Source organism: Ananas comosus, linkage group 7 (genome assembly GCF_001540865.1).
Source record: "Ananas comosus cultivar F153 linkage group 7, ASM154086v1, whole genome shotgun sequence".
In the NCBI taxonomy this organism is placed as follows: domain Eukaryota; kingdom Viridiplantae; phylum Streptophyta; class Magnoliopsida; order Poales; family Bromeliaceae; genus Ananas; species Ananas comosus.
In genome coordinates this window covers 2,989,620-3,005,640 of record NC_033627.1, presented here as the reverse complement: position 1 = coordinate 3,005,640, position 16,021 = coordinate 2,989,620, and the positions used below count along the sequence as shown (strand labels likewise).

General features: G+C 38.3%; 2 protein-coding genes and 1 long non-coding RNA gene across 3 annotated transcripts; 2 read left to right on the top strand and 1 right to left on the bottom strand.

The window, feature by feature from the left end:
• LOC109712491 lies at positions 233-1,823 on the top strand. Its single transcript, XR_002216862.1, has 2 exons — positions 233-954; positions 1,354-1,823. It is a non-coding gene; the product is annotated as an uncharacterized LOC109712491 (long non-coding RNA).
• On the top strand, positions 7,208-9,508 carry LOC109713403 (BI1-like protein). Its single transcript, XM_020237465.1, has 4 exons — positions 7,208-7,578; positions 7,705-7,818; positions 8,784-8,941; positions 9,033-9,508. The coding sequence occupies exons 1-4, from the start codon at positions 7,329-7,331 to the stop codon at positions 9,237-9,239; spliced, it is 729 nt and encodes a 242-aa protein (XP_020093054.1). The 5' UTR covers positions 7,208-7,328; the 3' UTR covers positions 9,240-9,508.
• Positions 11,267-15,735, bottom strand: LOC109713442 (VAN3-binding protein-like). The gene is made up of 7 exons (XM_020237529.1): positions 15,236-15,735; positions 14,701-14,817; positions 12,693-13,104; positions 12,283-12,564; positions 12,137-12,186; positions 11,974-12,031; positions 11,267-11,870 (listed from the first exon to the last, which is right to left on the bottom strand). Exons 1-7 carry the CDS (start codon positions 15,536-15,538, stop codon positions 11,662-11,664), a joined length of 1,431 nt encoding a protein of 476 aa, XP_020093118.1. The 5' UTR covers positions 15,539-15,735; the 3' UTR covers positions 11,267-11,661.

Genomic DNA, 16,021 nt, shown 5'->3' with positions numbered 1-16,021 from the left:
CCTATCTCTATCTCCCTTGGGGAGCACATCTCGATCAATGAATGGGACGTAGTTGGAGATGCACGAAAGGGCTTATGGAAAAGCCATTAAGGGCCCATTTGTACAGTAGAAGATTTGGAAACCCTAACTGCATGTTGGTGGGCTGGCCATGGCTTTACTGAACTTACTCTTTTACTTCGGGGACCACTCGTTTTATGTTTGATTTGTTCCTATCTTAAACCCCTTTTTGGTGTTAACATGTTCACCAAAACGCAAATACCATCCCTAGCTCTCTCTCATCTCCTTCTTGATCTATATATATCTCCCCCTCTCCTCATCCCCTCTCTTCACATCTCTCACTCTCTCTGTAGTTTGTTCCGATCGACGCAGTGAGCGGTGCACCACAAGCGGCTGAAGCTGCCAGCATGATCTGATCTCTTAAATTTCGGCCTCTTTAATTCGGTTTAGCATCGAAAGAGGGAAAAAAAGAAGAAGAAAGAATCACTTCTTCTCTTTTGTGCATGTTGTCTTTGTGTAAGTCTTAGATGGGATCTGAGTCAGATCATGCGGCAGTTTCATCTGCTGATGGGAGCACTAGAAATTCTCAATCCCTTCTTCATCAGGTTGTTATAATTTCTTACTTATAACATGCATGTTAGCTAGGGTTTCAAGAGAAAACGGCGTCGATCGAATTAGTTCTTGGGGGAGGCCAAAGGGTTTGTGGTTCTCATGAACTTATTTTTGCTTCTACTTTGTTTGTGATCTTTATTCTTTTTTCGCTTATGGCGTTATACATAACTTATGCTTAATTATCTTTGTCTCACAATGTTAAGATTGATTCAGAGATGATCAAAGATGTATAAGAGAAATATTCGGCGAGGCCTATAATTAGGGGTTTTGAGTCTGAGCTAGGTTTTGGCTCCTTGAGAAATTGGCCTGTGGAAATTATCAAACCATACATCGATCGAGTTCTATGTGAGTTCTTTGCATTATCTTTTTGTTTTTCCTGCATATAGTTTTTAGATTTCTTTTTCTTTTGGTTGCAACTCTATCGTGCTTTATATTGTTCACTCATATTATGTTTGTGTATATGTATGCACTTTGTTTTCTATGAAAATCCAAGTTTGTATGGATTTAGGGACTCCATATATATGCAATTAATTAGTCACATAAGCTTGCTTTTGATTATACAATAAATTTTTGTCCTTTCTTTTCTCTCTCTTTATGAATCTTTGTTTCCCGTGGGTGCATATTATTCAGAAATCAAATCAAAATCATAATTATTAACCTCTTTTTCTTATATATGCACTAGAAATTTCCCATGTGTATTTTTTTTTTAAAAAAATCATAATTTTTTGTATATTTTTATTTTAGGCAGAACATGGGGAAGACTAGCTACCTACCACTATGATTAAGCACGCAAGGATGTACAGCTGAGAGGATCTTGGCTTTGACTTTGTTAAGTGACCTCGTGAGCATGGTACGATGACAGCTTTGGAGTGAAAAAATTTAAAATATGATAGTCACATGGAGTGATATGTAGCGTCTCTAATCAATCAAATTATTATTTTAAAATTTACTTATTTCATCATAATTTTTTAAAAAAATAATTTTATTATATTTTTTTTTTTAAAGATGAAATGTTATTGATTGGACATATATGATATGGTGTAGCTGCTTTACTATACGTAGACTTCTTTCTTTAGAGCGGCTAATATTTTTTGGATTATAGACTTAGTATTTTATTATTCTATATTTTTTTCTATTGAAGAGCTTGTGAAGTTTGGTAAGTGAAAATAAATAAAATAAAACAATAAGACTAATTGTAGTCAATTTTTTTTTTCTATCTGTCTGATTATATTTTTAGAGTAGAGAATATTAGTATGCTGCCATTTCATTTTATTTTTTGAATAATGAACTTAGCTCAAAATATGAAGTACAACTAAGTTTTGAACTAAAAATCTCCCGTATCAAAGATTCCTTTGCCACTTGAGCTAGCGTCGACGATGGATCTATCTTTTTGATGATTATGTTTTCTACTTCTTATCTTTTGAATTTGTACCTTCAAGAAACTTCCATCCAGTTATTAATCTTCTCTCTCTCTCTCTCTCATGCACTCACACCCCTCTCTCTCTCTCTCTCTCTCTCTCTCTCTCTCTCTCTCTCTGTAGATGCATTTGTTTTCCACCTCATTCAATTCCCAATTGAAGACCCTCTCTCACTCCAACTCTTCTTCATGTCAGTTAGCTGGCACCTTCAACCACCATGTACACTTCTCTCTCTCTCTCTCTCTCTCTCTCTCTCTCTCTCTCTCGCTCTCTCTCTCTCTCTCTTACACACACACTCTTCTTTCTCTCTCTTGGTTGTTGAAGTACTTTGTCACCTTGTACATCTTTCATGGCCTAAAGAGTCCAAGTATCCTTTATTGATTTGGTTGGTACATGCATACATATTCACATTAGCCCCTCATTATATATATAAGGTCCAGTGCACAAGTGGAGTACACTTGCCAAGTTGTGGCCTCTCTTCCAATTTATTATTTGTCTTCATGCAAATTTGAGGCTCCTCTCACGAAGTCCAAACCCCATGCCCACTTCTTGACCTTTGCACACAAATGGCTTGCCTTTACGTGGCTGCAAAAAACTCCTTCCCCCTTCCACATGTGGTGGTGATATATAATAATATACATTATTGCATTGCACCATGGTTTATATAATTATCCTCTACTAGGGTTTTCAAAACTCAAATTGAATTAGAGGCCTTAAAATACAAATATTACGTACCTTTCTTTAACTATGTGTTGAAAATTATAATTTTATAGTCCTTTTAATATTCATGTAAGGAACTACACTTTGTTTTAATTTTACTTTCATTTTTAATACTGTAGATTTTTGCGTTTAGAGTTTGGGTTTGAGTTTTGGAGGTTGTAGTGAATACATTATACACTAGAGCTAGGGTTCACGCAATAAGGACCATGAAAGGTTTTGATAAGGATATATATATATATATATATATAATATAAGAATAAGTAGGAGAAGAGGTTTGTTCCAATTGTGGAGAGGAATCTCCTTTAGAACGTAAGGGCCAATGAAAGGTGCAACAAGGTTATTTAAAAATTGTAATCACTTTTGTAGCATATTGTTGTCTTAGTTCTCACGGCACCTATTGATTAGCTAAGCAAAAAATATTTCTAAATTAACCTTATCTGGAATAAGTTGTGGAACTTCTATGAGGCTTTTCACACAAACCTATTGTGCCAGTAAATTAAACAATATACAATGCAACAGGTTAGAATCAATTCATATATACACGTAGGCCAAAAAAAATTCAATATCCAAGAATCATATACACTTTGTACATGCACCCTACCTAAAACAAAGTAATTAAGAATCTATGCTTTCCAAAATCTTATCACGCGAATTCATTAGTTAATTATTATTTTGAACAGCATATTCCTTGCTCTTTTAATGATAAGATCGCCAATGAAATAAGTGAATTTGGTCGGAGGCAAAAGCAAAGGAGCCGAGTGTCGACGCTAGCTTTTCATCGGATGTGCGCATGCATATAAGTATTCAAATTATATGGTGGTGCAGCGTGTTAATTATTACTTCATATGCTAAAAACTTTGTCATATTGAAGATTATATTAATGTATGTGAATGTACTGTGTGCTTGATAATATAATCTATTCTTTAAGTAAGATGTTGCACATGATGGATTCAATTTCAAGGTATGTTATTGCACAAATTAATATACCTTAATTTCCAGTTAGATCGATGATAGTGTATTCATTTCCTGATAAGGAAACAAATTAATTTACTAAAATTAATTTGCACGCATACTATTAATTCAACAAGATCACATAACATTTTCTTTTAATGATGATATCGCTTAGTTATGTATCTTGCATAATTTAGCCAGCTAGCATTGAAAATTAAAGATAATCATGTGAAAAATGATGAAAGAAATGGATCATTTTTCACTTCATCAAGCATATATAATTGGTGTTACAGATTACAGAAAATGTATGCTTTTACTTTTTAGCTATATTTTGTTGTGGAAAAAGTCTAGAAATAATTTAATTAATGAGTAAAGATGGTTACTTGAAGTATTAAATTAAAGATCAATCACAAATTAAACTGAGGATTAATTTGAGCCACAACCAATACATATGCATGGTATATAGTGTTGAGAGGTATATATCAGAGAGTTTAATTAGTGAACTTACAAATCTAATTAATCTATCTGTCTAATCTATCTGTCTAACTAACTAATTAATATGATGGTTGGAGCCGACAAGCGTAATTATAGGATAGGATTTAACTTATTAAATAGAGATTGGCAATGTTAATTTCTATTCGAGCTCTAACTAGTTAAGCTAGAGACGAGTTCGAAAAGAACCGAACGATTGATTTCATAAAGAGTTTCTAAGCAAAATGCAAAATCTTTTGGGCAAACGTAAACCCGAACTGTTGTGCATTTTGAAATGGTACAAGTGCTTTAATAATTGTGATTTACTATCTTACAATGTATCGATCTTCTTTTCTTTCCTGGCAAGGCTTACTCTACCCACATTGTAGAAAAGTATTTTGCATTAATCAATTTTGAAACTATATGTATAAAAATTTCGCTTTTAAGATCATGGAATCAACTGCATAAGAGGTGGCTATCTCAGCTTTGTTATCAACATACACTAGTGTTTATTATCATTGAATTTTTCATATTTTCGGATTTCCATAATGCTACGACATTTTCTTTTTTAGTGCTTTGCATCATTATCAGTTCAATGGACCTTATAAGGATACATTTATGGCTAACACTTACTATGACATAGAATCTAATGAAAAACCTTACTGTGAAAAAGAGTAACAAAGATTAAAGCATAAAACTATATTTCTCATGGCATGCACAATTGGCTAGCTAGCTTTATTTGGCTTTTAGGGTTGTATCATTAACTTTATATATAACAAGGAGCAAAACAAAATGTAGATAATTATGTAATTACCTCATGAGCTTTCCAATTCGCTTTCATGCTGAGTACCTCAATTGTTTCTCTTTGTTTTCGCTGGATTTTGACACAAAATGTGCTTGGTTTTTGATGTCACATTCACAACTATATATCTCATATGTCACTATTTTATGGGCCATTACGTATAGCCTCTAACCAACGATCGTTCGATCACATAATACCGATAAAAAACTTTGACTAAGATAATACACTGCATACATATGTCTTTCAAATCTAAAGTGTCGAGCGTCAATGCATGGGCATGCATGTCAAATTTAAATTACGAACGAACTGATATAATTAGGAAAGTTTAGTCGCAAGCTGTCGAAAGAAAATTCTTCGTGTAATTCCAGCAGGTAGTTTATTTTCAGATATTATGTTAACACATTTTAGCAAAAGAGAGAAGGTAACAAAGATTAATCCATGGTTTACAAACAGTGTACAGCTGTGTAAAACTTAAGTTAATCTACTACGATTCCTTCCTCCTATGAATATCAATTTCTAGCAAAAAAAAACACTACTTAATAATGTTATATATATCTAATCCTCATCTTCTTTCTCATTAGAAATTATTGCAATGCCTTTCGCCTAACTTTTTTAATTTGATGTGTTAGAAATGTGATTGAGATGTTACCGATCGATAATGGTTATAACACATTTGATATTATCCTAAAGAAATTATAGTGTGCCGTGTAAAATGATAAAGAGTTTGACAACAGAGTATATAGTAATTTTACATCAAATTTTTTTTTAAAACAAAGATTGTTCTTGTACAGTTGTACATACTTTTGTACAATTTTAAGATATTTGATTGATATTGTTATTTATTTAAAATATTCGTGACAAAGAAAACTTTTTTAAGAGAGAGAGAGAGAGAGAGAGAGAGAGAGAGAGAGAGAGGGACTTCTATATAAAATATCTGTGACTTATGCAACAAGTGGCCCAATGGGCTTAGATGGGCCTACTTGGACTTATGCAAATGTGGCCCAATGGGCTCAGTCCAATTTAACGTTTTCTTTTTTCTTTTTTTTTTGGTAAATGTGTGAATCGAGCACCAATTAACTTGTGCTCATGTATTAAAGTATTGCAAATCTCCCTTCGTAGTATGATTTGCTTCATGCACTCTTTTTTTTTTTATTTGGATCTAATTACAATAATTTTAAAAAACTAAATAAAATATTATAATAAATTTAATTTTGCTAAAGTGTCATGCGCTTCATAATTTGATGATCGTGTTATGTAACCCAGAAAGAAATGAAAAAAAGGCATTTCGCAAGCTTTAGAGTACGGCTATAGATCTCCAGAATGTTTATATTTATATGATTTGGACGAACTGATGCTCATGACCTAAAGAATTTTTAGCTTTAGATTGTTTAAAGAAATACTATGTAAATTTCAACGTAGAAACGATCTTAGAAGTAATATTTTATCGGTAAAATGTATAAAGCTTATCTGAATTATATATCTTTTTGAGTCGCTGTCCAACTTTTTAAAAATTTTGATTTTACTGTCTAATATTCAATTAGTTCGATTTGAACCTGTCAACGATTTTTGAACCTGTTAATTCGAATACCTTATTTATATTTAATGATTTAGTTAATATATTTTATTTAATTTTCATAACTATAAAATTTTTAAAGGCAAACAAATTAAAAGATTGAATAATAATATTAAATTTTCACAAGGTTAGATAGTCGGTTCAAAGTTCAAACTGGATATTCAAATTTTTAAATTTATTTTATTTATGTTTTGGTTTCTTCCAACCGTAGAATCCAAATAAATTTGAGTTTGATCCGACGGTTCAAACTCGTCCTCGCCGTCGAGATCTATGTGACCGATAACTTCCCCAACAGCACCCCCATTCTCATTGGCACAATAGGAAGGAAAGCGTTGGGTACATTTTGTTGTACACGAACATTCCGCCTATCCTTCTTATTCTGGAGTGGCGTTTCTTGTCGGCGAAGGATATTCCCAAGGATCCGCTCCGCTACTCTGCATCAAACACCAAACACTCTATCGCCCAATGACATGCGCTTCTCGAGCGTTGTAAGTGAGCCCCACTACGGTTTCGCTGCATTGCGAAAACCTCGTTGTAGATAGAGCGTGTTCCCTGTTCGCACCAATCCAGGAAATGAAAAATCCACCTGTGCCCGTCACATTCCGCCACGTGTTACTGTAACGGCCAATTGTGTCGGAGTCGATTTTTTACGTTCTAAGTAACGGCTCACTCTCTCGCCGTTTTTCTTCTTCTTCTTCCCCAATTCTCTCCCACTTCTCAAATTCGAAACCCTAACCCTAACCCTAAATTCTCCATAGATTTCGATCGATCGATCTAGGAAAAGATGTGGAATCGTCCGTACGGGAAGGGAGATGTGGAATCGGGGCCGCAGCCGCTGTACCCGGCGATGATGGAGAGCCCGGAGCTCCGGTGGGCGTTCATCCGGAAGATCTACGTAATACTCGCCATACAGATCGCCATGACCGCCGCAGTCTCCGCCGTCATCGTCTTCGTCCACCCCATCTCCCATTTCTTCGTCTCCTCCACCGCCGGATTAGCCCTATACATCGTCCTCCTCATCCTCCCCTTCATCGGTCCCTCTCCCCCTACTCCCTGCTTTTGTTTTGATTGCTATTTTGGTGATTTCATTTGATTTTGTTATTGTTTTTTTACTTTGTTTTTTCTGATTTTTTTTTTTTTTTGATGATTTCTAAATGCAGTTCTGTGCCCTCTGTATTACTATCACCAGCGGCATCCGGTGAATCTGCTGTTGCTAGGATTGTTTACGGTTTCGATCAGTTTCGCTGTCGGGATGTCCTGCGCATTCACCAGCGGTAAAGATCGCAACTTTAATTATTCTATTGTAATTTGCTTGCTGAAGTTCTAATAATATATTCAATGTAGGTGTAACAAGATGCTGTGAAATTATCATGTTTCACAAAAGTATAATTAGAATGATACCGCGTATTTCGTTTAGTCGCATAGATGAGTTCACATGTTCACAATACATTAGGTTCAGTAACAGCTTGTACGATTTTAATTCATAGTTGCAGGATCATGCAGCTGTTGTAGGGTGGAAATGCTGTCATATTGTTGACAATTTTATGGATATTCTCCTTAAATATACTGGCATGATAGGCCTAGATGATCATGGATGGTGTAAGCTCACATTATTTTAGCCAATAGTCCAGAAGCACAATGATATTTATCTTTCAGATTGTCAGTATTGGCCAATTTTAAGCAAGGTAGTTAAGGAACATTCTGTTATCTGAAGATCTAGGTTGCTTGTGCTGTCAAATACATAGAAATCTTTTGTGTATCTGTGCGGAAAACATCATTTGCCTCTGCTTTATGTTTGGAAACAGTTTTGAGGTGCCAAATTAACTATTAGAACGGAGAAAATGACCTCCTTTAGCTTTTACTTTGTAAGGTAGAATGCCTATCAAAACACAAAATATAGATTGCTATGTAGTATTTTCTTTTTGACTTAACATACAATGGTATTAACTTTCTTATGATGTGCTTAACAGGTAAGTTTTTCTCATGCTTTAACATATCAGTTTCTTTTCTTTTACCCCCCTGATGTTGGATTAGTTTTTTGCAATTATTATTTGAGCATGTCTTGAGAAGTTCTCTATTTATTCGCTTCTTTTCTTTCATATCTCTGTAGTAATAGAATGTTTCTGATTATCATCTACAATTGATGATTTCAAAACAATCCGAATATCCACTTTCTAGTATTGTCCTTGTTGCTATTATGACAAATAACTTTGACTGCGAGACTTTTAATCATAAACAGGGAAGGTCATTTTGGAATCTGCTATCCTAACCACGGTAGTGGTTGTTAGCCTCACGCTCTACACCTTCTGGGCTGCGAAGAGGGGCCACGACTTCAACTTCCTTGGCCCCTTCCTTTTTGCTTCCTTCTTAGTGTTGCTTGCGTTTGCCTTCATCCAGGTAGACAAAATACCTCGAAGCACATCTCTCTCTTTCTAGAAATTTAGATTTATATTTCTATGGTATTAAGCATCCATCACTTATTTTGCAGATCTTATTCCCACTGGGAAAGATCTCTCTCATGATATACGGGGGATTAGCGGCAATTATATTCTCTGGCTACATTATTTATGACACAGACAACTTGATTAAACGCTATACTTACGATGAATACATTTGGGCTGCTGTTGCTTTGTATTTAGACGTCATCAATTTATTTCTATCTCTTCTCACTCTACTAAGAGCCGCCGATAGTTGAAGCACTCAGAAGATTATTGATCCCGTAGCATACATCTCATAATGATCAAACGGGCGCTTGAACAGAGTGATGCTAAAGTTGTATATTGTAAGTATGAAAAGGTACTGGATCATTTGTCTTGGTGTATAGGTAGATCTTTTCTGTCTTTTATTAACCTTATTGAAGCGACAAGTTTCAAGCGTGGAATGCACAACTATGTCTACTCCAAAAAGTATAAACCAGCTTGTTATTTGAGTTTGAAATCTGAATCTGTGTTTGATTTGCTGTAATGTTAAAGCAGAGATGGAAGTGGCCATGACAAATACATGTGTCTGAAATCGATTTCTCAAACTCATTGAATACACAGTAACATATTGGACAATTGTTGCTGAGGCCAATTTCGCATCGCCGCGCGATAGCTTGTTATCGTGAATCATGATGCTGCCGCTCTGGCTGAACTTTTCTGCGTACTCATTCCTGTGAGATCCAGAACAGCAAAATGCAATTTTACTACATAGCAAAATAATTCACTTCTAACTTTTCAATTGTCGGATTTACTACTATTCCACTCGATGAATACTTGATGAATCTGGCATGGCGACAACTAAATTAGTCTGTGATGGCTTCCAAATGATATGACTGGTACATCGAGAATGTCCTGCTCCGTTGGATGGGAGTCAGATCCAACACTAATCTCAAGAAGACACAGGGCAATAGTGAAAAATCAAGACTATTTTTCGACGTAAGCTGTCATTTTTCATTTTACTATTCTCATTGTTAGGTAAAGATTGATTCTTGGATTAATTTTTTATTATCTTTTCTATCTCTTTTACCCCTATAATTGACTTTGGCACCATTCAGAGAAAAGTCAACTACAGGTTAACGAGCGAATTTAATTTACGGCAAATCAAGCTACAAATGTAAATAATTTCACTTCCCACTACTCACTGGTGAAACAAACATGCCTAATGATTGAGCAGAGTCCACTGAATGATGGCTTGTCTCTTGTGGAATGTTGTAGGTAGCTACTACCTGAACCAATTCTTCCTAATGGGTCAACAAGTAATGAGCTAATTTTAATCATGACCCATGGACCAGGGAACCCACAACTTTTAAAAAAAAAAAAATTCTGGATGAAAAGTCTCCTATGATGTTGAGGAGATCATGCAATTATTGAAAGAATGATTAGGATGCATAAGCACATAATTTCACTTTATTTTGAAACTTAGTTTCTTCACTTATGTAAAAGCTGATTTCTTTTCGCTCTTTATCGGTGTACACAAATTACTTAAAAATGAAATATAAGCATAGCATTCGTAGCTTCTGCTTTCAGGGTTCAGAACCCGTCTCACCTCTCTACCCCATGGTAAAACGATTTCTCTTATGCAATCTCAAATAGAAACACCGCTTTGTATTTAAATATTTTTTTTATCGACTAATACAACTAATATTAAAAATTTGGCCGCAGATTCACATATATTGAAATCCTGGTTGAACCATTCGATTAAGCCAGTGAAATCTTATATCCTTGTTGATGCAATTAATGCATCATCCATAACTTGCGTGTATGAAAATTCATGCATTTAGTCCTCAGGAAATAAAATATATATATTGCCTGGTGATGCATTATTATGCTACAATGCATTCACATGTAACTTCATTAACTGCTCCGTGCTGTCCTAAAATTCGTGATATGGCTCACTTATTATAAGGCAAATTCATAACCCCAAAACTTCGTAAGCTTCTTTTTTTTTTTTAATAATTTTCACAATGTGGAAGAGTAATCACACGCCAGAGGAACATATACAGTTACTTTGATTCTGTGAATAGGGGAATATGGTTACAATAAAAGTACCTGATTGTGTTTCTTAGTCAATTTTGAGTCCATAGTAAAGCAAAGTGGTGACTTTTTATCTTTAGCTTGACAAATCAAATAACAGGGATAAAAAGAGCCCCTCACCTGCTTTTTTTTTTTTAACTTTTTTAACTTTTTCCTTTTTTCCTCAGTCAAAGATTCTTTCCTACAACAACTGTAGCTGATCAGATCATAGTTTACCCTTTTGCTCTTTTTTTTTGGCTTTTTTAAAAATATTTATACAAAACCATAGGACAAAAGGTAAAACCCAATAACAAAACTACCCCACACCCTCTTCTTTGATTGATCTTATGATCCCACCCTACTTTTCTCTTCCTACACAATGTGAGAGATGTGAGAGATGGAACCCATCACAATTTCACTACATTATACACCAACCCCACACAGACACAAAAAAACACAACAAATCCTTCCCCATTTGAAACACCCCCTCACCAAACCTCTTTAATTCAGGGTGGGTCACCTATCCATCACCCCCTCCTCTTTTCCAGATCTACACAGCTTCATTTTTTTGCTAGTGCTTTTTTTTTTTTTTTTTTTTCTTTTTAACTGGTTTTCTTTCGCGGATTACGCGAGGCGCTTCCTCTCGCTGACGATGGCGAGGAGGCGCGACACGCCCTGCGTCCACATCTCGTACTCGCGCTGGCTCCTGCACTCGAACTCGATCACGCGGTGCTCCGCCGTCTTGAGCCCGAAGTAGCGGCGCTGCTCCCCGCCTTCTAGCAGGTGTCGGCCCGGCCACGCCGTGACATCCTTGCACACATCTATGACTACACCTGCAGTAAATGAATGTTTCCGACACCAAAAGTTATAGACTCAGCATAAAGCTTTGATGCACAATAAAACCCTCAAACAAAAAATAAAACAATGTTAGCTTACTTTTCTTCTTCTTAGTGATTGTTCCAGCTACATGCTTACTCTTCATCTTAAGCATTACCTAAACAATTCGCGCAAAAAGAAACCCTTAATTAAACCTTGCAGAGTAAGGATCTAAAAGGGAATTGTAAACAGAAACAGTAAAAGCCCTTGAAAACCATTTTACCTGACCCACTCTGTTAATGTAAACTGAAACAACCTTCCAGTGCAGTGCACCTGCAAATCAAAATCAATTATCACTCTTCGTTCGCTCTTTTTAGTTGTAATTGTAATATTCTCTGAACAAGAACAGGGGGGAATATGATCGAACACCTTTGCGCGTCCGCTTGAGTAGCTCGGACCCGCGGGCGAGAAGCTCCTGGCTACAGAGGCCGAGGAAGTTGTCCTCGTCGGCGACGAGATCGTCGCTGAAGCTGCTCCCATTGCTGTCGATCTCCTTTTGCTGCTTGCTCTGGCCGTGATGATGCTGATGCTGATGCTTCTGATGGCCGCCGCCGCCGCCGCCGACTCCGCCCTTCTCTACTGGAATTACTGCAGCAATGTTCCACACCTCTTTCAGGGCCCGCGCCTTCAATGTCGCCGCCCCTCGTAATGCTACCCATTAATGCGGGAAAATGAGATATACCCGGACCAAATTTAGCAACAATTTAAGTTTACCATTAAATGATGCAAATTTTAGTTCGAAATTAAATGATGATCCGGAATCGGAATGCGGACGCTACCAGTAGCAGCAGCCGCGGTGATAGTTGTGATGTCCCCCGGCGTGCGCACGTTGACGGCGGAGCCGACGACGGCCGCCAGGTGCTCGCGCTCGGCCCCCATCGACTCCGCGGCCTCCACGCACTGCGCGGCGACGAGCGTGGCGGCGGAGGCCACCGCCATGTCGGTGCGGGAGGCGCGGTCGTCCTTCCCAGAGCCCGAGGCGGCGGAGGAGGCAGCGGCGGTGGCGGCGGCAATCGCGGCCACGGCGGCTGCCACGCCGGCCACGGAGACGGCCGCGTGGAGCTGCGCGTTGTGCGCGCGCGTCTCCTCCTTCTTCCGCTCCCGCCGGTCCTTCAGCCACCTCCCCACCGTCTTCCCACCCCCGGCGCGGTTGTACGCCTGCGGCTTCGGCGTGTTGCTCGCGCGGCAATACTACACCAGAAATCTCATAGGCTAAGCCAAATCGATTTGAATTATACTATATCCACACCTATTTACTATAATTCGTATTGAATAATAATATTATGTTAAATCAAATCGATTTGAATAATAATAATGATAATAATACTATGTTTACTCTCGTTTACTATTATTCGTACTCGTACGTGTGGAGCGTGAGCGTGAGGGCGGTCAAGGGTCCCACAGCGAAATTGATTGAACAAGAAACACTGTTCCCAAGCGTTCCAGTTTCAGAACAGTTGCATGGGAAATGCGTTTCCCTCGGCATCTTATGACATGTATAGGGAACAGATGTGGTAATGAGATTGGAGCACGCACAGCGGCTCAGAACCCGATTCTTTTTTTTTAATTTAATGATGAGATTAGTACTCGGCAAAAAAAAAAAAAAAAAGGAGAAAGAAGAAAGAAAACAAAAGGTAGCAGAAGTGCTGCGGACACCAGCCAAAGCAAAAGGGGGGCAGCTTCTGAAGAAACTGCTTTTGCTGTTTGATGAAGCAGAAGAGAGAGAGAGAGAGAGAGAGAGAGAGAGGGGGGACAAAAACTGGGAAAGAATCAAAGCTTCTTAAGTCCCAAGCAAAAACCAGAGAAACAAAAAATATGAAAAACCCACAGAGGTTGCTTTGCTCAGAGAACTACAAGACAAAATAACCCCTCACATTAATTAATCATATTATTATATTATATTTTGTACAACATTCCCAAAATAACCCCTGAAAATTACCAAAAGTGCCCCTCTAGCCTTACATGGATGGACATGGTATATCCTACAGTGCTCACCAAATCTCATTAGCCTTCTCTCTCTCTCTCTCTCTCTCTCTCTCTCTCTTACATGGTGCAAAAGCGATAGTAGTAGCAATTATTTGGCTCTTTTCCTTTTTCCTATATCCAAATTTGAAAAGCCCAAAATAACCCTGGTGCTGTAAAGAGCACTCCTTTTCTCAGGTTGGCTCCCAGGAGCATTTTAGGGCTAGGCATATATGATGTTTTACCATCTCAGTGAAACACAAAAAAAAAAAAAAGAAGAAAAGGACATGGGCATAGCAAAGTAATGATCAAAGCACCCAAACTCCTATTAGAAAAAACAAAAAAGTGGGCNAAAAAAAGCACATGGGCATAGCAAAGTAATGATCAAAGCACCCAAACTCCTATTAGAAAAAACAAAAAAGTGGGCACTTAATTACACGCCTGGTGATAAATATGTCACAGGTATTTTATTGGAACAAGAGAAAGGTTTCACATCTCTCTCTCTCTTTCTCTCTTTAAAGGTGAGACCTTTGGTCACTGGTCTACTACTACAGTGAAACAAAGAAATTTACTTGCTTTATTAAAAAACAGAGGAATGAACAGTGGAAATAGACCCATTATTAAGTAACATCAAGTAAAGTTCTAGTTTTTCTACTTAAGAAGTTTTTAGAACAATTAAATTTAATGGAGTGTACTATTGATCCGGTTTCTCCCAGCACAATTTTACTCATAAGGAAACAAGAACAAGAGAAGCTACTCTGTTTTGTTGTTTTCCTTTTCTTTTTCCAGTTTTAGACTATTAGATGGAGAGATGAGAGAGGGGACCTTAATGTCGTCGATTTCGGAAGGGGAAACTGGGGGGCTGTCGGAGAGGGATCCGCCGCCGTTGAGGGGGCCGCTGCTGTGCGAGAGGCGACCGGAAGTGAGAGGGGAAACTTCTTGCTGTGTATGGTGAAAACAGGGGGAGAGGAGAAACAGAGCATAGTGAGAAACAGAGCTTTGAGAGCTTTGCAACCCAGAAGTTGGATTGAGTAAAGCTGCAGTAGAGGAGGAACAAAGAGTAACTTTTGTTGAGAAAATTGGGGGGGGTTTTTTTTTTTTTAATAAGGTGTGGTTAAAGATGAAGAGAACACAAAAAACAGAGGATTGTTGAATACAAACAATTATAGTTGAAGTGGTAGATAAAAAGGACGAGTTTTGAGAGCTCACAAAGCACACCTTTTTTTTTTTTACAAAAAAATTGTGAAAGCAGAGTGAATAATGAAAGTAACATGAAACAAGTAGAACTACAATATACCTACCTACACATCGATTAAACCTAGGAGCAAATAATGAAGCGAAATTAGGAAGAGGAGCTCACCGATTGCGACAAGATCCGCTCCATGACGAGCTGCGACGTCGCCGACGACGCGAAGGCGAAGGGGTTCCCGGCGACGCTCGCCGCCGCGGCGGCGGCCTCCTCCATCTCGCCGGCGGCGTCCTCGGGGATCGCCGCCACCGAGAAGGTGTGCGGCGGCGGCGGCGGCGGGAGCGGGGGCGGGGGCGGGGGGGCGGAGGCGAGGGCCTTGGAGACCTCGAGCGCGGAGGCGCTCCAGGAGCGGGAGAGGAACTCCATGGGGTCGCGGGGCCCCTCGGGGAGCCATGGCTCGCGCGGATCGTCCATGGCGAAAGGGTTTTTTTATGCTCCGGGGGTGAAGGGGTTTTGTGGACGGAGGAGACGAGGGTGGTGGTGGTGGTGGTGGTGGTAATGAATGGGGGACTTTATAGGGTGAGCGAAGCAGAGAGAATGGGGGGAGTTGCTGTTCGTGTGATAAGACTCGCTCTCGGCGCTGCACACTGTCTCACTACTCTCTCTCTCTCTCTCTCTTTCTCTCTCTTGCGTTCTCTTTGGCTCCTCCTATAAGGCGCATTAAAATCTTGTCTCACTCTCTCCGTCTCTGATTGGGTACATGCGAAATGCCAAATATGACCTCGGGAGCCTCTATTGAGCAAGGTATATAGATAAGGGTATATTGGTCAAATGCCATGAGAGTATTTAGAGGCCGTTTTTACAGAAAATACGGTAAAAAAATATTTTATTTATTTTCGTATATAATTTTGCGTTTTATATATCGTAATTAATCAGTTATGATAAAATTTTTACAGT

Coding starts and splice junctions, on each gene's coding strand:
- LOC109713442 (XM_020237529.1), bottom strand. CDS start 15,538: ATGGACGATCCGCGCGAGCCATGGCTCCCCGAGGGGCCCCGCGACCCC. Junction 13,105..14,700: donor CCGAAATCGACGACATTAAG/GTCCCCTCTCTC, acceptor TTTCTGGTGTAG/TATTGCCGCGCGAGCAACAC. Junction 12,032..12,136: donor ACATTAACAGAGTGGGTCAG/GTAAAATGGTTT, acceptor CGAATTGTTTAG/GTAATGCTTAAGATGAAGAG.
- LOC109713403 (XM_020237465.1), top strand. CDS start 7,329: ATGTGGAATCGTCCGTACGGGAAGGGAGATGTGGAATCGGGGCCGCAG. Junction 7,579..7,704: donor CCTCATCCTCCCCTTCATCG/GTCCCTCTCCCC, acceptor TTCTAAATGCAG/TTCTGTGCCCTCTGTATTAC. Junction 8,942..9,032: donor TTGCGTTTGCCTTCATCCAG/GTAGACAAAATA, acceptor CTTATTTTGCAG/ATCTTATTCCCACTGGGAAA.